Below are 27,971 nucleotides of genomic sequence, written 5' to 3' on the forward strand. Positions count from 1 at the left end.
GTACATGAAACCACTTGGTAATATATAAAAATATGTATTTTGAGTTATGATCAATTGTGAGTAAAATCTTTATCTAAAAAGTAAAGCTGATGATGGTTTACTGTGGTGGAGTTAAAAATAGCCTATTTATCTTTGAAATGTGATGGAGTAAACTGTGATTCTTCATGTTAATAAGGCGAGACACGGGACGCAAAAACATCGTTTTTCATGCACTGGTCAATTTTGAGATTTTGTGCTTTAACCATTTATCCATAACATGTTTTCTTTCAGGCTTTTGGAAGGAAAACGTACAAAATACACATTTAAGTGTTTATTTTAATATAGTTTGTCTATTTGCGTCTAAGTTCACCAAAAGTTATCATTCTAACGAAACATAAAGTACCGCGACCGCTGTTTGCACCATGTCAACTGAAGATATTATTGGAAAGCTCCGTCTCTCCTGCTCAATCTCATCGAATCCAAATATGGTCATTTTTTTTGTATCAGCAACTAATCTTGAAAGTACAAAGGGGTCTTAAACCAAAAAACGAAATCTCATTGGCTGGTATCAATTTCTGACAACCGTGATTCGTTCAGATGTGTCACGTGGTGCGGTAAAACACTTCCTGGTTAGCTTTCCGCTAGAAATTTAAATCTCAAAATTGCAAACTATAGATCCTACACATCCACTGGACGTGGATTCTAAAAGTACAATTTACACTTCTCGCTAGAAATCTAATCAAAAAGCATTTTAATGGCCACACTATCCTACAATTTAGGATTTTACAGAGAGGGTTATTTGTGGATAAACGACCCTCTGTAACTTTTGCAGTCAACGGGAGCACTAGAGGTCGCAAACTTTCAAACGTGATTATAGGTCGTACTAAGCGCTTGAACAAACGACCTATTTGGTCGTAACAAGGGCTTGAAAAATCGACCTATTTGGTCGTATGAGTTGGAGGACTTGTTGGCTAAATCTGTTTAAGCGATCCAGAAGGATTTTGATATCAGTAATGAGATGTGGCCCTACCTAAGTGTGAGTGTGGCAGTGTGCATTTCATGTATCATGCATTTCCTACCTTTCAAGCAGGAGAGGATAGCGCAGATGTCTTTTAAGTTGTCCCAATCCAAAAGCTGGTATCACATTTTTTAAAGAAAAATTGGTCCACACTTGAACAGGGTTTTACCTTCTTTCGTTACAACATGACAATCATACAGAATATTTCATGCTGTGGTCGATTACTAATAGGAAACCTCAATTCAAAGTTTTACATTTATTACACTAAATTGTAACTTCAACTGCCCAATTCAGTGTGATATTAAAATCTCCCGACATAATTTAGATGCATCTCCTCATAAAAGGTTGGTGATAAAAACCACATTGAAGCTTTCATTCACCAAATCAATTCACCCGCATGAATTCGGAGGAATTTCCTCACAGGTGGCAGGATGCTAAACTTTAAAATCCACACCTATTCCCGCATGAATTCGGGGGCATTTCCTCACAGGTGGCAGGATGCTAAACTTTCAAAAAAAGAAATTTGCATCAATTCATTCAACTTTCAAGAAAGAAATTAACTCCGCATTCAACAAAGAAATTCAAGGGATATTTACCAAGTTTGAGAGAACCTTACCGAGAGAAAACCCAGCTCTGAAGCTTTCCCTCTCTCATCCAGTGTTTTATGCTGAAAACAGGACAGAAAACCTAAGACACAGCTTCCCATGCTTGTGTAAAAAGTTCATGACCTCTAGTGAAAAATATATTATTCTCGGCTATGGCATAACCGCATTTTTGGGGCCTCCAAAAAGTCAGGAGCCCCCCTCCCTGTGTACTGATGTGAGAAGAAACTGTCTCTCCTCTCTTCTCAGTGACACCTCACACACTCAATACACTCAACTTAACAAACCACTTTGTTTATACTGTAAAATATTCTCAACATAACAAACCACTTTGTTTTGTTTATCCTCCTGGGACCCAGCCCATTTTAAATGTCCACTCTCTGGGCAAAGAGTAGCACGTATGTCTTATTGTTGTTTTTATTTTAAGTGGAGCCATCAAAAATGAGAATTGCCTCAGGAATGCAAGCTTTGTTTCTATGAGCATGGTCAAATGGAGACCACATCCATAAAACTAGTCAAGATGACCCTACAGCCTGTGCCGACTGGAGTCAATGAGGTACTTTTCCCAGTACATTGACTACAAAGTCTTTGAAGATCTGGAAAGATTCACAAATAACAAACTAGTTTTTTGTTGACCAAATAAACAGCAATGTTCAGATCAATTACTTATTTATGTTTTAAATAAAGGTGAATGTATTATTGTATTAATAATATCACTCTATAACCATAAAACGTTACATAGTCTATCTGTTAATTTTGGCTGTCTTTTCAAACTAATATGGTCCCGACGTCCTCTACAATGGACATACTGTAACATTTAAAAATAAAATAAAATAAAAAAAGTCTAAATTGCAAGATGTTTTTTTAACCCTAAATAGGTAGGAAATCACAAAAAAAAAAAAGGAAATTGGAAGACACTTTTTTTCCTTGGGTTTATACTGTAAATATAGAACATAAAATATGAAGCATTTTCATTGTGGGTTATACAAGAATATAATGGATTATACTTGATTATAATTAACTTTCGTTTTAAGTATTCAACCTAATATGGAGATCTCAACACTTTATCTGTCTTTTTCTGAGGCACGACATTGTGGCATCCAAAGCTGTTTGAGTCTGGCCACAAAAAACTATGGTCTGTTAGCCGTCACAGAAATAATTCCATACATTATTTTCTGCTTCGATCCAAACACAGGCTACTGCAGTTTGGCAGCCGCTTTCTTTTTCTCTAAAACTGACATTTACAATAAAATGTTCAAAGTCTGAGAATGTTTTACGATGCATAAACATCAAACACAATTCTACCTGCTAGCTTGGTTTTGAAAGAATTTATACATTCACATTGTCATCCACAAATATTTGTTCTGATATGTTCATCATACTCCTCTTCATTCTCACATACTTTCTGTCTTTCTAAGTGTGGCTATGGCCTCTGTTGACCTGCACCTTAATATTTCAACAAAATCAAAATAAATGGCAAGCTAGAATGCTCAGAATGTTGAGTCACTGGCATATTTGTATCCTCATTTGCTCTTTGTAAATGAAGATAAAGAGGTTCACTGTTTGTGGTCGTTGACTGGATCTAGCTGCCTTTGTTTGTTGGCCTTTAAAAGATGAGGTCAATGCTCCAGCCTAGGATACTTAATAGATTCCAGTTGTGCTAAATTATGTTGTCCACTATTAATTCCTCACTGTTGTTGTGAGAGCTTGCATTTTTCATACCAGTAGTCACTTTGTACATGCCTCTTCCTCATCTCACAGATGTACTGATTTTTAGGTCAGGAGATTTTGTCTAAAAACTACACCACTTTTAGTTACTGAATCATGTAAAATATGGTAAACATTCAAGACAGTTACATTGACGTCACAATTAGAAAGACATTAAATTGGGGGAAATGTGATTGATCCTTTTTAAACCACAGCCAAGCTAGCTATAGCTGCACTGTGCATTATCCCATTTATCAACAAAATGGGATTTTATGTTTTGTTGCACTTCCTTGGTTGAAGGATGGAATTGAAAATACATGGCCCCTTACAATAAAGCCTTTATATTTCTTAACCTTATTACAGCTGTATTAGACATGAAGTAGTTCTAAAAAGTTTTTGCCACTATCCTCTCTGTCACTCACTATATTTATTATTTTCTGTTCTTGCTGGTGTGGGTCCAAACTTGTGAGACAATATCAATTTGTTCTCATCTGATAGGCCCCTCTGGCTTTTTCCATCACTCAGTCTTCAAAGACTTTGCTGCACAAAGTGCAAGGCGGAACAGTTCACAACCACTGAGCAGCCATTACACAGATCCTGTAGATATGGCATGAAACACAATGTAAATAATATTAATTTCATCCTTTATCAATATAATATGTTTACCAGTTACATTGCACAAATTATCCTGGCCAAAAACAATTTCCTTAAAATCTTTGATGTTTCTTATTGATAATGTGTGGTCACATTGTGACTACTCTAGGATACTGTGCTGGCAGTGAAAGAAAAATAACTCAATGGAAAAAAGTGATGACGATGACGCACTGATGACAGGGCTTATCAAAGCCCATTTATTTCCTATTCTGTTTGGTGGCTTTGTTGCTTATCTTTACAGTTTTACCACATAAATATTCTTCTATATAATGAGAATCAGCTAATTTCAGATTCGTTTTTGACTAGCTGACTCTTTAAGTGTCTTTAACCACATGGAGGCAGTGTTGATCTATTGTATAGGGTGTAGGATGCTCACATATCAAGATTAAAAATCAGGTTAATTTATACAGTCTATGGTTAATTGAAGTGTTGAGGAGATATCTTTGGCCAGTCTGACCTCACAGCACAGTGTGGAAGCACAGAATATGCAGGAAAAGGGGGCCTCTGAATCACTTTACAGTCTAATGAACACAATATCAAAGAGTATAGGCCTAGCGGCAGCAATACATTTATAAATACTGATTCATAAAACTGAAACTACGTCGTTTTTTATTGAGGGACAAATATGAACACACAGATTCTGAGTGAGAAGTGCTGTCATGAATATCACACAAATTGTGAATTGCATAGGCTACTTTCTGTGATGATGATATACTTTTGTGGCAAGCTTTAAAATGAAATACCACTTTTGTTCATAAGACTTCGTTCTGTAATATACTGGATATATAAAATCATCCACTGACCTAACTTATTATTTATGTAGGCTACATTTATTATCTTCTGTGGCAAAACAACAATTGTGTGTGCTATCTTTTACGAGCGGCAGTGAAGGCATCACGTCACCAAGGAAACCGAACAAACGCTGACACGCTGACTCTGTGAAAAGTAGGCTAAACTCAGCGTTTGCTAAGTGTTATAGAACTTATACATAACATAAAGCTACCAATCTTGTTAAATAATATAAGTAGGCTGGAAAGAGCCAACGCATCATGGACAAACTTGAAGACTTCGAGAGTTTTTTGAAGAATGTTGACCAAATAAGTGAGTAAAATATGGGTTAGCCTTATTAAGTGCAATACCGTTACTAGCGATAATCGAAACAGCTAACATTAGGTTATCATGTGCCAGAGTCTAAAGTCGCAAAATGAAGGTTAGTAATAAGCTAAGCTAAACAGACAGATGTTGGATTGCATGTACCAAATCATTTGACGCTTAATGGCAGATTCGATATGTATTGTTTCACGAAGCAGGTAATATAGCAACAGTATGCCTTCCAACTCACTCTTGTGTCTGTGGTTCATAAACTTTTAAAGGCAGAATGCTACCTCAGCACACATTTATTTTATATTTCTTTATTTTACCCTTATTACATCAGAATCAGAAACAGGTTTATTGCCAGGTACTGTAGGTTTGCACATACTAGGAATTTGACTTGATGTCATACATAAAATATAAAAAACAAGAAATCTAATATAAAACAAAAAACCTTTTACACCGTAATAAAATATAGTTAAATAGCAATACAAATTAAAATAAAGCAGTAATTTACATGGAAATAGAATGCATATATGATTAAATTTTAGAATATAAACTATGAAATGTGAAATAAGAATATGAGCAGTAAGGAGTATGAACATTGTGTGCATTAATGTGATGCATAGTCTATGATGTGGCAGAGGTAAAGTGTCAGTGGGGGGGCCGGGCCTTGTTTAAGAGGCCGGTAGTGGAGGGGAAGAAACTGTTCAGGTGGCGAGAGGTATTGGTCCTGATGGAGCGCAGCCTCCTGCCAGAGGGGAGGGGGGTGAACAGTTTGTGTCCAGGGTGGGAGGGGTCAGCCACTATCTTCCCTGCCCGCCTCAGGGTCCTGGAGGCATGCAGGTCGTGCAGGGATGGCAGATTGCAGCCGATCACCTTCTCTGCAAAGCGGATGACACGCTGCAGCCTGCCCTTATCCTTGGCTGTGGCTGCGGCGCACCAGATGGTGATGGAGGAGGTGAGGATGGACTCGATGATGGAGGTGTAGAAGTTCACCATCATCGTCTTTGGGAGGTTGAATTTCTTCAGCTGCCTCAGGAAGAACATCCTCTGTTCAAAGTGTTACTTTGAACACTTTTAACACTTAAATCACAATGACAATTTCCTATTGTGATTTTTATAAATCTAAAACCTTTGTGTGAAAGCGGTTAACAGTATCATTCATTCTTTTAAGGTGAGCTAGTTAAGGATCTAAAGTCCTCTGATGTTGCAATCCAGCAAAAAGCAATAGAGACAGCTGATGGATACATTGCTGAGTTGGACGAGCCCTGCAGGACAACAGTCAACAAGACTACAATCAACACAAACACACCAGGTCAGCCTTCCTTGGTAAGACATACAAACAAAGAAACCCAAAATACAGTTGCAGTTAATGTTGCCCGAACACATTGCTGTCTAAGTCCTTGTAATTTATGGACCACATACAGACCAATATGATCTCAAGTGGGCCTGATCAGTAAAACCTAATTACCTATAAATAAATAACAACACCCAGAAATGTTTCCCTTTCTTGTAGTGTAAGTACATTCGAAAAACGTTCACAGTTCATAAAATTCATTTATAAATTAGATGACGAACAGCTGAAGATGTTTTGCGTATCTATCTATTAAAAAAACAAACAGATTTTTCCTCAAACTTTTCATTTATCTTCTCTTATCTCAGTTTTCCTGGCAAGTTCTTGAAATAAAGTTATTCACAATAATAGGTCTGATAGTGGCCACCTATACTATAATCCTGTTCAATGTTTCTTGGACTTTTGCACTTTTTTTTCTATTTTGACAAACATGCATGATACCCTTGACGGTGATGTGTCATGTAGCCAGTACATAAGCCCTCGGGATTTAAAAAAGCGTATCCAGCATATTTGCTGCTTTTCATATTTTATTGAAAAACTGGAATTGGAATTAGACCACCCTAACCTGGAACAGCTGTCTTCGACCGGAAAGGACAATATAATCCCTATCAATAAAACCTTGTCTCCTTCAATGCAGCACATCCAGAGCTGATTCCTCGTGAAACCGTCCTGGCCCTTTCTTTTTTATGTCTTTGTGTTTTTCACTCGCTATTTGTCATTGTTATTTTATTTATTTATTAGATATTTCATTATGTGTTTTACTTTTTGAAAGTACTTTTAGCTTTTTAAATACTTTATAAAATATTATTTTCATAATTCTTCTCTTGTTTTACAGGGCCTGCAGAATGGAAGTCCAGGTGAGCGGGTTATATGTTTGTCCCTTGCATTGAATTTAAACAATGTTTAAGCTCACGTTTATATCCTCATTGTGCATTGAAAAAATGGTTTCGCTGAGCCAAAAAATACGACAACAAATACAGTAAACTCTCTATGTATCTGTTTAGATTTTCAAACATTATTCTGATGTTGTTCGTTATACATGAAGTAGTTTGAGTTTTCATGGGGAGAAGGGTACTGCTATGTAATAGAGGAAATTAATCATTGGACTCATTGGACATGATTGATATTTTAGTTTGGACGCTTCTTAAAATGATTGGTGGATAGTAGATTTGTAGTATTGACTGTTTAGGCCACAACGGCAAAACACTATAGAAAAGCATTGGAAAATGTGGGGGCAGCCATGTAAACAGGAGCCGGCTGTAGGTTAGCGTGTAGTGCAGAGAAGTTGCTGTGATGACCTTAATAGCAGGTATTACCTTTTTCGCAATATGTCACTCGTATACACTTCCCTTTCAAGGCCTCTTTTCGAATGTGGTATTCCATATAGCAGGGGTACTCAAACTCTTTTCTTAAAGGTCCACTTGTGAATCTTATACAAGGTCAATGGTCCGGATCAATGCCAGTAAAGTCCCCCCCCATCCCCGGAGCGGAGTAACAAAACTGAAATTAAGAAGCAGTTTTGGCGCGCAATGCCTGGGGCCCCCTTGAGGGGGTTTCCCGGTATATCGTTGCAGTAAATTAAAGGGTGTTTCATGTTGTCGTTGCTGTGGACCTTCTTAATCTTTTTTTATGTTCTTTTTTTTTTAAAGAAAATTACATTTTGAAATTGTTACGTTTATTCTGTTTTTTTTTGTGTTTGTATCTTTTATTTTAAATTTATTTATTTATTGAATGTTTTGTGAGCTGAGCTGTGTGGTTTTATATTTTATGTATCTCTCTGTACAGCTCTTTGGTCTGGAGGTTTTAAAGTGCTATATAAATAAAGTTGGATTGGATTAATCTACCTTATTTGGGGGCCCCCTTCTGGTCCAAGCACTTGCCTGTCGGTAAACGGCGCCCCTGTATACACACACACATTCAATACATACATACAGTATGATGGCTTGAACTAGTGGGAGAAATGGCACTGTTTGTCTGTAGCCAATGCCTTGAACCTCGGCAAAAATGGCATTAGAAAGTCAAGGTAAACTTGCGGTTAACTTGCGGTCTGCAATGTGTTTTCAAGCTAAGGACCCAAAATCCGCGTTTCTTTAACAGGGCTGCAAAAGAGGGGTATGATGAGCAGTAAGAGGCATGGCTACAATGGGTGAACTGTTTGGTATTTTAAGCACAAAACTTTACAGACATGTTTTGTATAGGTATGGCTCTACAATATATTTTTCCAATATAGCATGATAGGTCCACTTTAATTTTCATCAGATTCAGAAATTCTTTTTTTAAATTTTTTCTAATTTAAAAAAATAATAATAATAATTTTAATAATGGGACACAGGGTTCGGTCCGGATTGATTTGCAGTTCGGTCCGGATCCGCACCTTGGTCCTGAGTTTGAGAAGCCCTGCCATATAGCATGTTCAAAAGCCCTGAGAGGTTGAACAAAACATCTAGTAGACTAGTAATCTCTTTTCTAATGGGGGCACTCTGGTGGCCAAAATGATTTCCCAGCTGTTTTTATAGGCAGAAATAAGGAACATATTAAAGTTATACCGACAAACCACTTTATTTCACAAATAAGGAACCTCGAAAGGTTTTCACCTTTTCTGAACTCTAAACAGACGAGAGAAAACAATTCAGATCAGAGCTGGAAAATGATGGCCAGAATTCATTTTTCTCATTTGCCTTACTAAAAACATCTAATTGACTCCTCAATAGCCTTAAAGATGCAAATGCAAAACAAGCACAATATGTCATTCGGAGAGCATTTTAGCATAAACAATCACACACATAAGTTCCCTGAGTGATGAAGTCAACAACGTTGAGTGATGACTTTCTTTCGTCTATGACACATCTTTGATTTGACTTTCATTGATGTTCGGGTTTTGCTTATTTAAAATGTGTAGCAAAACTCTGACTAGGGAAAGCTTAAAGGTGGGGTAGGTCATTTTGGAGAAACCAGCTCGAGTGCGCTAGAATTTGAAAATACACAGCCGGAACAAATGTACCACTTCCTTAGAGAGCCCCTCCTCCAACACACACGAACGCGCACATGACCAATGAGGGCACGAGATAAGTTTGTGCACAGATGGAAGGCTGACAGGCAGGTAGGCCATCCAGTTATTTTAGCCGGGCTGGCTAACATCATTGGTCGTGCTTTTTACAGTACTACGGCTTCCACAGATGACGTTTTTTTATGCATTTATTGTCAAAGCACTTAAGATATTCATTGCTATCGGGATGTTAAGAGCATTCCATGGAATATAACAAAAAGTGTACCTCGAGCCGGTTTCTCAAACTTACCTACCCCACCTTTAAGGTTGAAATTGATGACAAATAGTGTGTATTTAATGTTTACTATTTCTCTTTTCTGGCACTGAAGTTTTCCTTCTTTTTTCCCAGACAATTTCATGAGGATTATGGAGAGAGATGTTGAATACAGGAGCTTACGGAGAATTGCAAAAGCAAATAAGGCACATGGTAAAGATGCTGTTGGAAATGAAATTTTTGTTGAATCTGCTGCTCTGTTTGACTCGAAATACATCAGTTGAAATATTTTACCGTTAATGTCACTGCAGCACTCAAAGACAAGGGGAACGAAGCTTACGCGCAAGAAGACTATGAAACTGCTGTGAAGTATTACAGTGATGGCTTGGCTGAACTAAGGGACATTCAGCCATTGTACACCAACAGAGCACAAGTGAATATCAATTTCCATTTAATCTTTTGTATGTTTTGCTTCAAAAACAACACAAATTGTTGTTTTTTTGTATTTCAATTAGTTAAAAGACGTCGGAAAGAGTCTGCCTTTGTGCGCCTAGCATTATACCATATTGATAAATCCTTTTGGTTCACTAAAGGTATTTCCTTTTGGACATTATAATGGCCATGTGCAATTAAGTTAATCGTACAAACAATACGCTTAGCTCCAAAGACCCAGCATTTAAAAGTCTACTCTGATAATTACACTGCTGGACTGCCTTCTCCAATTTCAAATACTGTATCTACTTAGGCGTACATCAAGCTGGGGAAGTACAAGGAGGCCATCAGTGACTGTGAATGGGCCCTGAAGGTAAGGCCTAGCTAGGAACTGGGGTCAGTCAATCGCTGCCTCATTCGTCAAAGTGTCATCTGACTTGCATTCTTTGTCATGCTTGGAGCTCAAAGTAGATATTTGTGAGAAAAAAAAATGGAATAGTCGAGTGGCATAGAGTTTTGTTCTCTTGAGTTCACTCGAGCCAAACGCAATTTGACAATGAATAATTATTACTCTAGTTTTGGATGTACGTATGCTCTAAAAAGCAACTTGATTTGATCATCCTTGAAAAGTTATTACACCCAATTTGGTTATTAATTATGATATTCGCAATCGATCTTGAGCCTTAAATGCAACAACATCTCAAAATAATTGGTAACATCTATTTTTTTAGACAATTTACCAAATGCCTTTAACATTTAAATCACGTAGATCTAGGCATTCGTAAAAACAATTATTATATTCAATTCCCTCTGGCATTTAACAGTCTTAAATGTAATACATCTATCTTGACTCAAGGAACTCTATCATTGCAACACATTTCTACTGTAGAGAGAATTTCTGAAGGTCATATTGAACATTAACCTCTTCTTGTGTTAGTGGTATCAGCGGAGACGCATTAGATCACCATTATCTACCTGTAGATGTTTTGCTGATGAAGTGCTTCAACTAATCTCTTCCCATCATCATTCTATCTCTGTCAGTGTAATGAGGGGTGCATTAAGGCTTACCTCCACATGGGGAAAGCATATCTGGCATTAAAGAAATATAATGAGGTGAGTATGATTATCTGTCACTGCATCTAATCACCACTGCTTCTTACACATTGCTCTTGTATACAGATCAAATCTCATCTAACTATAGCAGGAACATGGGTACATAATGAAAGCGGTTTGCCTGGTATAAAGCAGGTTAATAGTGAATTTTGAATTAAATATGTTGCACACATGCAGCCTAGCCTCAAAGCAATGCTCTGTAAAATCTTTTTTTTTGTAGGCATTTCAATCCGTTTAGAGGCAAGCCTTGACTTTAATATTGATATCTGGTAAAAAAAATATATAAAATTGCATCATCGTTTTCTACGTATTGCACTGAAACTGTTGGAGTCACCATGATATTGATTTCCATAGCTTTAGAAGTGAAGCACACAGCAGTGATGAATTAAATTCTTCTCTTTTCAGTCCAGAAAATGCTTTGAAAAGATGATGGAAATTGAACCTGCGAGGGAGAAAATGGTGAAAGGTAAAGGGGGGTTCCAGGGGTCAGTTAAGGACATCTTTAACATATTCAAGTCCTTTGTGATATTTGCCTTCTTTAGCTATGTAAAATGACTACCCATTAAACATTTTTTGTATCACATGATTAAGTTTTATTATTATTCCATAGTTTTATTTATACAATACTTAGTTGAGAATGGCCTTGTTGGTGAGTTGGATGTTATTGTTGTGGTCTCACTGACTGCAGATCTATTATTTGGAAGGTTTTGACACATCCTTAAGATTAATGCCCTACTACGGCCAAGCCAACAAAGACATATTGAGCTCTCCTTAGTTTTACCTTTTATGTTCCAGCACTCTTTTCTACAAAATGTTGCTGAGAATAAACGCTGCTACTTTATGGCTATCACACAAATCTGCACTGTATCTCAGTCTCTTTTCTATTGCCATATGTAGCAAGCATTACATTTTCAATACTACAGACCCACTTAAGTCCTCATGTATAGTTTATGGCAATAGGCAGGTGGGGTGGTTGCTTCCGAATAGCTTTTGCGATACAACGAGGCTTCCCCTTCTCTCTTTTCTGTGACAGTCAAAGTTCAGTGTCTGCTATTGAATACATTTTCTCCATGCAGAATACCTGGACCAGGTTGATTTGGAAGAGGAGAGACAAAGTCAGGAGATAAATGCAATGCAAGATTTTGTCATGGGGGAGACGAATGCCATAAGAGTGCCCGTGCTGCTGGAGAAGTTGTCTCGGCCTGGCCAGCTTCCCATGTTCTACTGTGGAGGATTGGAGACTCTGTCACTAGCAGTTACTGACTGTGAGTGTTATTTGGAGAGTTTTGCGCATTATATTTAGCCTTCTCTTTTAATCTTTGTTCTCTTTAATCTTCCTTCACTGGGTCACCTACTGTATTTCTCGATTATATGGCCCAAATGGTAAGAACAAAGATGGGCCATAAAAATAGTTTGTACTCAAGCTCTCACAGCAAACGTTGTTGGGCATGTCATCAGGTCAAACAGGGCTGCAGCAACTGATTATTATTATTACTGCTGTAATGGAAGAGAGGGTGAGAGTTAACGCTGTCAATCACTGATTCTCTTCACACTCCATTTGCTTGTTACACTGAGCAAATTTCCAATAAAGACTATAAAGCCACACCGAAAGAGCAAAACCCCAGAGGTGGCTAGTGTGGTGAGCCACGACAACACTATGTAACACTATAACATGACACTTACACAGCTGCATACATATTCCTGTGCAAAACAACTTTATTTGTATATGTATTCCATTATCAGAGCAGGAAGATCTTAACTAGCAGAATTAGACCTCCCTTTATGATAATATAGTTTAGTTGCTGAACTGCTGAGTGGGCCATTCTGAGCTAGCAAGGTAAGCAGTTCCACCAGTTAAATGGTGTTGTAAAACATAATGAACATTAAAAAAGGAAATGCCCAGCATTAAGATATCGACATAGTGTAAGGACAGGATTGTGTAGGTGATTTTTCGTTGTATTCTGTGTTCACAGCAGGAACAGAGGGGGGTTGTTACAAGGTGACAGCAAACACTATTAAGCCTTTTGTGGCTGTCGTGGGTGCAATTTAATGGAACACATGTTGTCTATTCCTTAACCTCAGTGGCATTACCTGCACATAACCCTGTCAGAATTATAGTTGGTAGAGAGTGATGGTTCCTGTTTCGTTGGCTTTGTGGATTTTTGACAGTCTAGAATAAGGACCTCTAGGTGGACGGGGGTCCTGTCAAATTCCGTGGAATTATCAATGCTTATATATAATTGACAGGATGTCAAAAGAGTTGTCAAAATTGGTACCAGAATTTCTTGCACAATTCTCAGAAACAGCTTCTAAAACTTTGTTGAAAAAGATTATTTGTCCACACTGCAACTGTTTATCACTAAAAGGAGAGAAAACAAATTCCATGCTGCAACATAATGTGTGGAAATGGTTGCAGATGGCAAATCATATCAAGCATTGGCTTAGAACTAGCACAGTGCTGCATCAGAAAATGCCCTCACAGCTTTTTCTCAGCATGGAAAACCAAATTGATATATTGTGCTTGTGGTAAATGTGTTGTGCACAAATTCCAGGATATCTGTTTAAAGTACTCTACTATAAAGGGGACCATTGGCAGCAGCTGCTCTCCACCAGGTTGTTCACTCCTCCTCTGTTTGCTGCTGACATTTCTTTAAAAATGTTTGACCTAAGACTTAGCAACTCAAATTGCAGCATTTGTAAAACAACCCAGGAGTAGAGTTCCTCAAGGTCAAAAGCCCTCACTTTTATTGTCATTACACAGTACAGGTACTATGTAACAAAATGGTTTCTCTGCATTTGACCCATCCTAGTGTTAGGAGCAGTGGGCTGCCATTATGAACGGCGCCCGGGGAGCAGTGCAGGGAACAGTTCCTTGCTCAGGGACACCTCTGTAGCACTTGGTCTCACCGGGACTTGAACTGGTGACCTTCCAGTTGCCAAGCCAAGTCCCTATGGACTTCTCCACCACCGCCCTCTCCGGAGTTTTCATTTTGATTATATTTCAGTTCCGAAATAAATTGTAAAAAAGTTACTCTGCAATGCTCCACCCCATTACTGCTCTTGAACAGGTTGTGTACAACTTCAGGTAATTTGACCACATAGCCAAGACTGATGGAATTGACCAAGTGAAGCTTGAAGCTTGACACTCAGTAAACCATAAAACTGTATAAAACCTACATCATTGTGTATTGATAAACCCTCTATTTTTGCTTTAACCTTAAAATGCCTTATTCCTTTTCACTGGCTGTCCACTGCAGAATAGCAAACATTTCTTATCCGATCGCTCTTTCTTCTTGATTTAGGTGAATAAAAGTGTACCGGCAAAGATATAATGCCTGTCTCACAGTACCATTCAACGGGAAAGGGCAACCTTACATAACTCAGAACTGAAAGGAACTAAGCAGGGCTGACATTACTGGCTTTCACCCCTAAACTGCTCCCTAACTGTCCTGCTGTACTTTAGTAGACTACAAATCATTGTAAGTGGAAGATAGACCATTCCTCATTATACCTTACTCTCTCAACATCTTTTATTTATTCTTTTCTCTCCAACCCATGTCTCTAAATCACTGAACAGGTGTGTGTTTCTCTGAAAACCCAAGTGGCTACTGTACCTGGTGCTGATATGTAGTTTTTTGTTTTCTCACACTATCTACTGTTCTCGTTATCAGGTACAGGCCAGACCCTTTTCAGACTGAACAATGGCTTCAGTATCATCGGCAGCAATGACACAGTGAGGAGGTAAGGAGACCAGAGGGAGAGGGGTAGCTGTCAGTTTTCAGTGGCGCTATGACAGATGGACCCAGAGACCGGCGCATACAGACACAATGATGGCCTAAACTTGAGAGATCATTTTCCATCCTCTCCCGCCCTCTCTTTGGTTTTTGTGCTTTCAGCCAAATAGGAAAAGGCGATCACATTGAAGATTGAGACTAGCGCTAATATGAGCCCTTTGTTTTGTCCCTGAAAAAAGGGGTGTTTTGCACATGATATCAATTATAAGTCCCTCAGTTCAGATCAGTAAGGTTATTGTTAACTAGTCACACATTTTTCAGTTTTTTTCATTGTTATCACTGACATTATATTATAGTTACTGTGTTTTGAGAGATAGAGAGTGCAATAAAATAGCCATAAAGAATACTGCTGGGAGCCAGATGCAACTAACTGAAACCTTTGTGAACCATGTCACACACAATGAAGTCAGCCGGTGCATTGTTGTTGTCTGGTTTAGAATTTAAGAGCTAAAGGAAATTCAAGGGTTTGTGTGGTGTTAAACCCACAGAAATCCAAAAAGAATAGAAGTGGCGCTACGGCTATTGGGCCAACTCCACCAATCAGGAGGAGACAGCCACGGACATTGCCATTCGAAAGCGCTGGAGACGCTGTAGTACACATGCCAGGCCTGTAGATGGTGCTGTTCTCACAGAATCAGCCCATGCAAAGACAGTGTTAAATTGAGCGAAATGAGGAATGGCTAAAGTGCATGATCTGTTTGGTATTTTGAAAAATAAAAAGTATAAATATGCCTTATATAGGTATGGTCCTACACTATATTATTCAAATATAGCATGATAGGTCCACTTTAAAGAAAAAAAAAGTGTTGGGGCAATTGCTCACAGAACATCTTCTTCTAAAAAACATGTAACAAATATAAGGATTATAGATCATCCTGTAAGATTGAGCCAATACATTCCATCTTCCTCAGGGCAGACACAAAAGTGACGTCAAGTTCAAACCCCTTAGTGGGATAACTGATGACTTGTCAAGTAGCATCTGAGCGATGGCCAAGTTGCTAACTCACATAAGGTTCCTACAAGAGATGTAGATAGATTGAAGGGCAAAGTGCCTTATGATGACTAAGCCATTATTAGCCCGAGTTCATACTGCATGCTCACAAAAAAGTGTTTGTCTATTCTTATTGCACTATTTCCTTTATATAGCTATACTGAAAAACATTTTATTCCTTGTTATTTATTATTAGTGTTTGATAGTCGCCTTACATTTTGTACCTCAAAAATAAGGGCTTTGCTGTTTACCCATGAATGCATCGTATTTATCTGAGATGAGATGGCATCTAGTGAATTGTGTACTTGCTACATGTGTCTGCTGTTTTAAACTTGGTCATGTGTTACATTCTGTTTTTCATTTTTTTATTTCATCCTTTATTTTGCGTGGAGGCATACTTGCATATAAATTACATTGAAATTATTTCAGAGTAATATTTAAATTTGATTTGTATTATGTCAATTAGAAGAGAACAATGAAACACTGATCACTGAGCTTCATCTTCTCTGCAGTTGCCTTTTGCAGGAAACAAAGGATCCAGGATGCCAGGAGTTGTGTGTGTCTGCTCTGAACTTATGGAGGGTTATCTGTTGTGGAAACGGTATGTATTACATTGAGTTACCTTTCAAGTTCTGTCTTGTTCATGTAGCCAGATGCTCTCACTAAGTTAACAGGGAATAGAGGTACAAAATGAATTATTATTCTGCATTGTGTCATTACTGCACAGCTTGTCACTGTTATACTAAGCCTTTCTTTTGTCAAGCCTTTATTTTCACTTTGAATCACAAAAGCTGTGTGGCCTTCAACAAATCCACCGCTGTGCCAACTGTGATACTCATTCAGGACTCAATAAGTTGGTTAGTTTTATGCAGGTTCAAACGTGGATGTGTCTGAGTGTGTGTGTGTGTGTGTGTGTGTGTGTGTGTGTGTGTGTGTGTGTGTGTGTGTGTGTGTGTGTGTGTGTGTGTGTGTGTGTGTGTGTGTGTGTGTGTGTGTGTTTGTTAATACCCTATTAACAACAAAGTGTTTTTTCAGCCTAATATTCGTATAATTGTGTTTACAGATTAGGTGGTTGTTCCTTGGGAACAAACGGGGTACTGTGTCCACTGAGCTCATGTTTTGTACATAACATGTTTTCCTTTTGTTTTCAGATGAAAACCAGAAAATGTTGATAACGTACCCAGTCATCGGACGGTCCATTGTTGACTTGGTAACAGCCGAGCATGTTGCAGTGCGGGAAGAATGCCTGGCATTACTAAGTTTGTACTCACAGACGCCACATGGCAGACGTTTGGTTATTGACAACCTGAATGGGCACAAGTAAGACGTTTATTTACTTTTACTTTATGCACATTTACATCACAATGTTTCCATGTTCAGATGTAGTAGGTTTTCTGCATGTTTCCTATAAACTAAACTATTCAATGTTTTTCTCATTTAGGTAGTCCCATCTCGAAGTATTGAAATGATCTTACATTTTACTTTTTTTCCCTTAATGAAATTAGTGGAAAGACATTAGTTCAGCCCTGGGCCATATGTTTGGCATTGTTAGTACAATTGCCACGTCCATTTAATGAGATTTCAAGAATTGTTAGAAATCATCGCTCTGGGACATAGTTTCCATAGATTAAAAAGGGGCCTAAGTGATTTCTTATCCTATGTGTGATATTATCGGAGCTGCAGCTTTTGGTTTTCAGAAAATTAGGAATTAATTATATTGTTGCCCCTGATTAGCATTATTATCGTACTTATATGATTTTTCCTTTCCATCACTCTTTCCTTCTTCTATTCTTATTTCCTCTCTTTTTCTGTCTCTACCCCTCTGAATCTCAAGGTTTGCGAGGAACCTCATGGCGTGCATCTTAAAGCCAAAGAAGCAGCAGCAGCAGAACACAGCTGTCAAGATTCTGGAGAACTTCGCAGCAGAAAACAAGTATATCTGATACACAGCCTCACAAACTTGATGTAGTCTCCTCACAAATCCCTCGAAAACTATTCACTTTATTACTGAACAAGGAAATTCACAGTTTCAGATACTCAGGATATGACCCACCTCTCTATTATAGTCAAATATATCATATCCATATATATTAAAAGCACTCTAAAGTCCATCTATTCATCATGCAGGAGGGCTCCTCTGACAAATGGTGTGGCATCTTTAATATTTCAACATGTGCTATCCAAGGGTTAAGGTGACTTCAAGGCAAAAGACCGTTCTCAACCTGTTTTCCTCTCTGGCGCCTCATGAAAACAAGACATGACAGGGAAACCCAGGCTCCAACACAGCAGGAAATAAGTCGAGGTGTCAAGCAGTGAAGGGGGAGGATCAATTTCCCTGTCTGTAGCTCAAAGAGAGTTACCCAACACAAATGTATTATGTGCTACTGAGGTTTTTCACTTCACTTTTTGAGGATAATAATATACAACCAATCCAAATTCCATATTGGATCCAAATAAAATCAAATGTATATTGTGAAACATTTACATATTACTTATACATTTGCAAACATTCAATGCATATAACACTACATAAGATAATATAAGATTAGATAAGATGGACCTTTATTTATCCCTGTGGGGAAATTCAGGATTTTAAAGCAACAACAGAGTGAGAATGAAAACAGGGCGGTACAGATTCACACGAGGATAATAACATTTAAAATGACATTATATAAGTAACTGTTAAAATTAGATATCACAAGAAGGTAAAAGAGATTAGTCCGTGGCTGAATGTACTCCTCATCTTCACTAGCTTTGCATGGAGGGGAGGGGTTCTCAAGAAAAATGTCCAGCTTCCTCCTCGTCCTCCCCTCAGCCACCTACCCCAGATTCTCTAGTTTTAGTCCAACAACAGAGCTAGCCTTCCTCACAAATATGTTCAGCCTATCAACATCATTTTTGTTGGTGTTTCCACCCCAGCACTCCTCAGCAAAGAGGAGCACACTGGCTACCACAGACTGGTAGATCACCCCCCCCCACATGACACAGAGCACCTTTTATGTTTGTTGTAGTCATTAGTCAAAGCAACTGGATTGTGATGTGTTACAGTTAGTCCATATGGTCAATTTGAGGATTGTGTTACTTAAATGGAAGATTCATCTTTACTCTCTACTCACCTCCTCCTCTCCAAAGTATCCTTGGTCATTTTAATACAACAATGAGTTATATATTGGTTAGTTCTGTTAAATAGTGGAACCATTATGTACTCTAATACACATACACTGTACCTATCGTATGTTAAGTATGGTAGCGATGTTTCATCTTTTCTTACAGATTTTGCCTTCAGTTAAGAGGCGTGTTGAAAGACTCTGTCATTGTGCCATTTACAACAATACTGGTAAGCTATGTACCCTATATGTAGATACAAAGTAGTTTTCATATTGATATATACACTCAATATATTCAGATGTGTGTGTGTGTGTGTGTGTGTGTGTGTGTGTGTGTGTGTGTGTGTGTGTGTGTGTGTGTGTGTGTGTGTGTGTGTGTGTGTGTGTGTGTGTGTGTGTGTGTGTGTGTGTGTGTGTGTGTGTGTGTGTGTGTGTGTGTGTGTGTGAGCAAATGAACAAATGTGTTTTCTTCATTTTATAGGCAAATATCAGCGAGTCCAATCGGCAGGTCCTTCCATCACTGATATCGGCTGTTGGCTGTCTTGCTCGAGATGATGCCATTCGTCACAATTTAGCCCATGATCCAGAATGTTGGAAGGCTTTTGTGGTCGCCATTGTAAGTACAATTACTTTTTTATTTTTATAGTAAAGTTAAAATGACTTGTTCATTGAGTTGAAACACCACAGTTTGCTCTGAATGACACAGTGAGACACTTTGTAGCCTGGATATGTTAACATATTAGCTTTAGTTTTTAAACTTTCTTATTAAGTATAGAATGTGTTGGCTGTTTTTGTAGAGGCAATGCAGTGCGAGTGATTACAAAGAAATCCTTTACCCTATGCTTGGGTTGATCATCAACCTTTCAACTATCACCTCTCCAATCATTAAGGTAAGAAAAAGGTCATGCGAGACATTTACTTGCTGCACTTTAAAAACTGATGACATCATTACACTGTGTCCAATATAAAGTAAAGCTGAACTGACATTCAACGTGAATGAAAGAAGGACATGTTTTTAAAGATCATTCGCTGTACACCACTTTAAAAATATGTATGTCATCAATATTAAATAAAAGGATACTTATGTGAACCATGATGTGTGACATCAGGGGTAAAACGTATCTGAAAATTGGTTTGTTCACATTTCTCTCCCGTTCTTTGTAGGAGCATGCTGTCTCACTCTGCGACTGCACCCTGGGCCTGCTGAGGGATAGTGACGGAGGAGTAATAACTGTGAGTTATTGTTACTTTGGCACAACACAACAGTACTCAAGAGGCTTACTTTAACCCTTACATGTCATGCATTTAGTTGCTTTACTGTACCATAACTCCCATTACATTTATATGTTTGGCTTTGTCGGACCAAGAAAAGTTTTAAAAGTAATACTCGTTTTTAACCGTTACTAATGATGCATGTTGAAAACATTCAGTTTGTTTCCTAACGTCCATACATCCTTAAAAAGATTAAAAAAACATCCTTTCAGGGAAACTTGGCGGAATAGAAGACATAGGCGTTGAGTAATGGGGCTTTGCTGCTTGTGAAGTCATTGGCAATGTGCCAGAAAGGTGGTAACAGCCATCCACAACGTTCAGAGGGTCCTATGTGTCATTACAGTTGATTAAAGCTCAAGCTCCAGGTGCTGGACCTGTGCTAATGGCTGAATAGAGCAGTTTCACACTGCCTACACAATGCCCTCAGAGTCCCACACTTCCACCCATCTGCCTCTTTACTCTATTTTAGTGCTCACACACTGTGTTCCTGTAACTTTTTCCGTCATTGTCACCTGGTCCCAACACCCTCTATTTAAAATGTCCCTGATGTTTTTCTCAGTTTGTGTCTTTTCTTGTCTTTTCTTGACTTGACTTTCCTCTTTATTGTATATTCAAGGCCACACCAAAGCCCTAAAGCCCAAAGTAATGCTTTTGGGCTGTTTTGTTATCACTTTGAGTATATAGATTTAAGTTAAGCTTTCTGAAAGGGAGGTGTGAGGATCATGTGAGCAGGAGGCAAGAATTGTTACTTGAGAGAATCTAATTAAACACATTTTATAATTAGTCCCACATGTTTTCATCATTTTAACATAGGACTTTCTGTAATTAACTGCTGCAAACACACTCCAGAAGACCTTCTGATTTCACAATTGTCTTTTCCTATTCTCCACTTCTATTCGACTCTAATATTCTTTAAGTCTTTTTTTTGTCTGCTAGCTATCTTTCGCTGAAAACACTTTTCTGTTGATGCTCTGCTACCCTGTGTATTTCTCTGCTGTGTTTTTTATCCGTCTTACTTCCTATATTCTTCTTCCTCTTATATAATCTCCGTTTCTAATGCCAACAATGTTCTTTGTCCTCCAGAGAGCCACGGGTGTGCTGAGCACTGTCCTCCCTCAGTCCCCTGAGGCCGTTCAGCATGTTGTTCAGGGGGGTGTGGTCCGGCTCATGCTCCCCCTGCTGAAGGTGCATATCTGTACATACAACCAAGTATCTATTAATACAGCAACACGTGTTTAACTTGTGGAATGACCATATTTACATGAAGACATGAGGAAAAAAAACAGATTTGACATGTATAGTGTACTTAATCATTTATTTTTAACTGGGTATTTTCTACTAATAACAAGTCTATTTCTTTGTCTTCCTACCAAGGGAACAGGGCAGACTGCCACTAAGTATGCCATTAAAACTGTGACTCTCTGCACTGCTGCCAGTCAGTCGGCCCGGGAGGAGCTGGTGGAGTCCGATAAAAGTGAGGAATGATTGACATTCAGTAGTTTATGATTAACATTTTAGGGTTGACCTAATATGCAAATGGAGTGTGTGTCTGCTTGTCTGCAGTGTGCAGTATATTTGTTGATTTTCATGTCAATACATGTGTGTTTGTTATTACATTTGAAAAACACTATTGTCTTCTTATTTACTTTTTATTTATTGTTTTATACAGAACTGTCTGTTTTACGTCGTTTGCTGGCTTCCAGCTGTGATGAGATGGTGTCAGGAAATGCAGCCTTGTGCTTGGCCCACCTCCTTGAGTTGGAGGGAATTGCCAGCCGCCTGCTGGGCACTGATACTGTGCGGCTGCTGCTGCGCCACGCAGCGGGGGACGCTAAGAGGACAGCTGTGCGGCAAAATGCTGCCATTGCTCTGGGGAAGTTGTGTCGATTTGAGCCCAGGTGCCCTCTCACCTCATTCTATAAACCACATGCTGCTGATTACATTATAGAAACTAGCCTGAAGGAGCATTGATGGACAAGATAAAAACTCCCACTGATAGGAGTTCTGGCTCAGCTGGAAATATTTATTATATTGGTGGTTGCATATCAAAGTCAGTATTTAAATATTGTTTATTATACAGTGTTTATATTCTGTATTTTCATTTTATTTTTCAAGTTACTGCCACCACTTTGACTCTGCAGTCATTTTGTGCATGCGAAAACTATTGTGTGAATAACTACTCTAATGCACAGTATATCCCCATCTACTTTTTTAAAATTAATATCTGCACTCATTTTGAATGCTAAATCATGATGGATAGGCTGATTGCTGCATTTGTTTGATAGCTTACATTTGTGTTCATTTAGTCCAGGGGTGGGGAACCTCCGGCCTCCGGGCCGTATACGGCCCGCGAGACCATTTGGTACGGCCCTCGAGGTCATTTATAAACACACGCAAAAAAGAAAAAAATTCAAGAAATCTAGACCGCAAAATAATTAGACAAGCTTGTTTTTCCTGGCCAAGGTCAGGTTTCTTGAACACAACACGAGCCTAACGTGTCATCACGTGGTATATGTCTCGTCTGACAGGAGTGTAGTTCTAACGGAGAGCACCAGAACGCGGCTGACTTCACAAATTGCAATACCCATAAGGAGCTGTACACATGCCGCAGTTTTTGCGTGGCTGTGTCTTTAGTTGAAAGCCCAGTTGCGATCTGTTCATCTGTCATACTGATCATACAGTCAATAACGTTGTTGTTATTAGCATCTGGTTAGCTAGCTATGCTAACGAATATAAGAAGCTTTTTCTCCAACCAGTGAGGTAAAGGCACATCTTTATATGATCATTATAGTTATAGAAAAATAAGAGAATAAAGTAAACAGGTATACAATACTAATATGACTGTAAAAAAAAGTTGTTATTAATAAACAAGAATACAGTTTAAAAGGGAAGTGATTTGTAAAATATCCATAAAGAAAAAAATCTGCTTACAGTTCTGTTTCATATGGATGTTGAGAGATGTATCCATAGATTTCTTCATGTTGCTCTCAAAGTGCACCAGATTGATGCTTTTAACTTCAACATTTAAAAAAAATCTTCCTGGTGGTGCATGCCCCCAAACCCCCCGAGCTGAGGTTAGATCCGCCCCCCCCCCCCCACACTTAAATCATGTCCACATGGATATGAAACTAAATACATTTGCACACATCTTGTGTCCATATCTTTCTGTTTTGGTGGTCATGCCACGGTGCATGAATGCGCGGGTCATGGTCAAATATCTGGATTAAGAGGTTGCTTTTTCTTTGCACGGCATGAAAGAAACGCGAAATGAATGGGCTGTGATTTGAGTTTTTTAAGCAGACGTTGAGTTCAATAATTTGTACGGCCCTCGAAGGATGTTGTCAAAATTGAAATGGCCCTTGAGAGGAAAAAGGTTCCCCACCCCTGATTTAGTCGATCAACGCTCCTGTCTGTTGTTGGATACATTTTGTGGTTAAAACTAATGTGTTTTTTTGTGAGAAATGGCAAGAGGAATTTGTCCAGAGCCCAAGCATTCATGAAATGCTTCTCCAAAGACATGAAATGATGAGATAAACAGCTGATTCTCAAATAGTAAGAAGATGGGATGTTTCAAATAAGTTATCGTTGTCAAAGTAGTTGTTAATTAATGTTCTGTCCATCAACTAATCATAAACGTGACCCATTGTTTCAACTCAGTATAATGAGACAAATATTTGAATGTTCAAATGGAAAAAAAGGGATTGTAGAAAAGCTCTGGAGGCAGTTCCTTCCACCCCAATGATTGACTCCAAATGATGTGCAGTTAATTGTATTCAGTGGGTCTTCAATCAAGGTTTAAAAACATATAAGCTAAATTGGAGCAAGGAAATGCTGTCAGTTGAATTTTACCCCACTGAACATACTTTCAATGTGCTTTCAATTGACATCCTCCTTTCTTCAATTCTAGACATATCCACAAACTTCGGGAACTTCATGGCCTCGAGATCCTGCACTGCTGTATGAAGGTCATCCCATGAACCCCATAACACATTTTTATAATATCCTTGCTTTCATCAGTCTTGTCCTTTTATCTTAGTGTTAGGCTTAGATGACTAATCTCTAAAAACACCAGGCCTGGTAGTCATAAGATTTGTTTTCTCTTCTTCATAATTCCTTATCCAAACACTGATCCTTAACTGCTAATCCAAACAATACCTATCATTTTTCAAATATGTTGTATATTTTCTCTCTCTTTTTAAAATTCTGATTCTAATCGTTGTCTGATTCTGATTACCTCAAATATACTTTGCCTTTTTTATTTTTCATGCCCATTAAAATGTATAATTTTTGACAGAGAACTAGTGTGTGCAAATGATGGAGTACACTACTTATTGTGGGAGAATAAACACCATTTATAATAGAGTGTTTGTCCCTCTGCAATGTCGGTGCCTGCCTTTGGTATATTTCCTTTTGGATTTCATTCCAAAAAGGAGCAGTTTAATCCTGTATATATTATTAATCTGAAGAAACCCTCCGTCATCTGTTTGGATTCTCTGGATGGCAGTACTGGAAGGAGAATTCATCGTGTACAAACACATTTGCGTTTTAAAGACTGTTTACAATTTGACTTAGCTTTGGGGTCTTCCCAAATTGTAGTTCTTTGAAATAAGAGGATTACTTGTAAATTCACAGAAAGCTGTGCCCAGGAATTGAATTTGGGACTTTTTCTTGCTGTGTGACAACAGCTTTAACCTGTTGATTAGCCGACGTGAGGTTACTCAGAGCTGTGTTTGCTTCTTGGATGTTCAGCCAATATGAGAAGGTCAGAGTTATAGCTCTGCTCGCATCATTTTTGCACAGCAACTGTGATGAGGAGTTACAATGGGGTAGACAAGTGAACCTGGAATTATATCTGCTTTTATCTAAGCTGCACTATATAATGAAAAAGTCTGACAGTGTGAGGTTGTGGTTTCAGGGGACTTACGGTGTGTTTGTGGATATGTTCAAATATGCACACACCTTATAGCCATGGCAATAAAACACCTAGCAAGGGAAGATAAAAGCCTTCGGAGTTCTTTGCGATCAGCTTCGTTTTAGGGTTGGCAATATCATTACGTTGAAAACTGGACTTTGGTTCGGATTAAAATAGCTCATAACTATTGAATGACTTGCAATCAAAATGTATGGTTCCCTGAGGAAATGTATGCATGCTAACATACTTAACCTGTTAAGCCGAAAACACAAGTCTCACAAAAAATGCTAACGCACTTAGCACAGAACTCTAGGTATAAATACTTTATTACTGCACAAACAAGATATTAGCTAGCAAGCTGAGATTCCAGAAATTCTAGAGGTATTAGTATCATCACTGAGCGATCAGAACTCGCGACATGGGAAGCAAACACAGACATCCCATCACGTAGCTTTATGGAGAAAAAACGGGAGAAATGTCTTACTTTTTGCTGTTTCTGATCAAAAGTTGTGTTCAATGGCATTAATTGAACTGTGTCACTTTGAAATGATTACTGATAATCCATCATTCCATTTTTATGTCAAAAACTGAGTTTTCATATTAGCTGCTATGACAGCTTCCTGTTCCTGGTAACGTGTAGTTGGATTTAGGAACTTCCCCTCGATTCTATTGGCTCTGACGGATAAAAAGGTGTCAATCATCAAAATCGACCGAGGGGGGCCGGAAATATGGAAAATCCACCCAAATGACCCCAGAAGTAGGGGTGTAACGGTATCCGTATTCGTTCCGTACCGTCACGGTTCGGCACATGCAGTCACGCGGCGAATACGCCTTTTTTTTACGAGTGGGAAAAAAGTCTGTCACTCAGGGCAGTATTACACTATATATAATCCAGGGGGCGGTATTGCGCCTATAGCCAGCCGCCCGTAAATAACAAATCAAGAACAAGGCTGAAGTCGAATAGTCCATTTAATTTAGGAACCTTCCTAACGGAGTGAAATGACCCGGAAGTCCCTCAGTGGCAGCCATGATAAGTGCCGTTAGAATTCTCTAGATCAGTGGTTCTCAACCTGTGGTACGCGTACCACTGGTGGTACGCCAGCTCCCGCTAGTGGTACGTGGAGGAGTCTGACATATAAAAAATATAAAAAATATATATTTTTAAAAATAATATTTTTTAATTTTTTCTATTTTTTTATTTTATTTAAAGGTGGGGTAGATAATTTTGGAGAAACCAGCTCGTGTGCGCTAGAATTTGAAAATACACAACCGGAAAAAATCTGCCACTTCCTTACAGAGTCCCTTCTCCAACACACACGAACACGCACATGACCAATGAGGGCACAAGATAAGTTTGTGCACAGATGGAAGGCTGACAGGCAGGTAGGCCATCCAGTTATTTTAGCCGGGCTGACTAAAATGATTGGTCGTGCTTTTTACAGTACTACGGCTTCCACAGATGACATTTTTGTATGGATATTTTGTCAAAGCCCTTAAGATATTCATTGCTATCGGGATGTTAAGAGTCCATGGACTATAACAACAAGTGTATCTCGAGCCGGTTTCTCAAACTTACCTACCCCACCTTTAACCTTTACATATAACACAGACATATAAAATACAGGAAACACAACTGAGTAAACAAAAAGACCAAAAGCAGTCACTACATTGTGCACATTTGGGACATTAAGGTACACTACTTATTACTGCAACAGCAGCTGTTGGTTGGACAATATGTTAACAGTAGGCACTAACCTCAGACAACTTCAATTTAAAACAGGCTATAGGGACAAGTGCCATCAGTTTGAGGCTTGAGTGAATAACATTAATTAAAAAATAAAACGAATGAAAATAAGCTTGATATAATTGAAACTGTGGTTTAAATTAGTTCTAATAGGCTATTGTTGTTTTTAGATATAGAAACGAAAATATATATTTTTTTTATTTCTGGCGTTGCTAATTACAACCTTACTACCTGCGAACGATTAGCGAACGTTGCAAGCAAGCTAAAGAATGAAGAAAGCTGAATGATGTTAAAAACGTGGCTCAAAACGGGAGGTATTCGGAAGAGAGGTACAGAGGAGAATATTACCAGCGAAGTGAATGAGGAGGAGGACAGTCATCAACCGAGCACAAGCGCAGGCTCCGCCAGCAATGCAAAAGTGATATGCACAGTCACAACGCTGTGATGGAGGAGAGAAGTGACTCAGGAAGAAGGCATTTGCTCAAAGGATGGAGAGAAGGCTGTGACCGAGGTCAAAAGCTGAAAAAGCACACACTTGTCCTTAATTGTTATCTTTTTTTAATCTTTTTTCTTTTCTTTTTTAATTTGCCACCACAGAAATGGCAATAGCAAACATCAGCAGACTGAAGATGAGCTATTAGCCCTTAGGCTCATCTGCTCCTGGAGGCTTCATTATTATTGTGGAACTGAATTCCCAATAGGACATTTTCTGTTACAATGTGGGTTGTTGCAGGAGGCCTACATTCACACTTTGGTATAGGTCCAGGAAATGAAATGTGTGTACAGTTGACATTTGTTGTGTGAGAATAAGTTATTATTTTGTTCTTTATATTCTCACTTGTGGTGTGTGAGTGAGTGAGTGAGAGAGAGAGAGAGCACAATAAATAATGTTATTATGAATACATTTGCCTTCCGAGTCCTGCATGAACTGTGCATA

General features: G+C 38.6%; 1 protein-coding gene across 2 annotated transcripts; it reads left to right on the plus strand.

Moving 5' to 3' along the window:
- The first annotated feature begins 4,904 nt into the window (after positions 1-4,904).
- On the plus strand, positions 4,905-27,936 carry ttc12 (tetratricopeptide repeat domain 12). 2 transcript variants are annotated; one of them, XM_079679434.1, is made up of 22 exons: positions 4,962-5,061; positions 5,881-6,013; positions 6,230-6,384; positions 7,245-7,266; positions 9,805-9,882; positions 9,981-10,102; positions 10,415-10,474; positions 11,143-11,214; positions 11,620-11,680; positions 12,291-12,479; positions 14,886-14,955; positions 16,512-16,600; positions 17,151-17,319; positions 17,834-17,932; positions 19,273-19,336; positions 19,588-19,722; positions 19,904-19,996; positions 20,271-20,339; positions 21,462-21,563; positions 21,753-21,852; positions 22,048-22,276; positions 24,286-27,936. In XM_079679434.1, exons 2-22 carry the CDS (start codon positions 5,893-5,895, stop codon positions 24,353-24,355), a joined length of 2,169 nt encoding a protein of 722 aa, XP_079535560.1. In that variant the 5' UTR covers positions 4,962-5,061; positions 5,881-5,892; the 3' UTR covers positions 24,356-27,936. The 2 variants fall into 2 exon arrangements, with proteins under 2 accessions (XP_079535561.1, XP_079535560.1); XM_079679435.1 differs by lacking the exon at positions 5,881-6,013 and having other exon boundaries at positions 4,905-5,061.
- Positions 27,937-27,971: the final 35 nt, after the last annotated feature.

This window comes from Notothenia rossii, assembly GCF_949606895.1.
Source record: "Notothenia rossii genome assembly, chromosome: 4".
Classification (NCBI taxonomy): domain Eukaryota; kingdom Metazoa; phylum Chordata; class Actinopteri; order Perciformes; family Nototheniidae; genus Notothenia; species Notothenia rossii.

What these genes read in the sequence shown, in the direction of transcription:
- ttc12 (XM_079679434.1), top strand. Translation starts at nt 5,893, where the DNA reads ATGCAGGTCGTGCAGGGATGGCAGATTGCAGCCGATCACCTTCTCTGC. An exon ending in ACCAGATGGTGATGGAGGAG is followed by an intron (nt 6,014 to 6,229) that starts GTGAGGATGGAC and finishes CATTCTTTTAAG; the next exon opens with GTGAGCTAGTTAAGGATCTA. An exon ending in AACTTCGCAGCAGAAAACAA is followed by an intron (nt 17,933 to 19,272) that starts GTATATCTGATA and finishes CTTTTCTTACAG; the next exon opens with ATTTTGCCTTCAGTTAAGAG.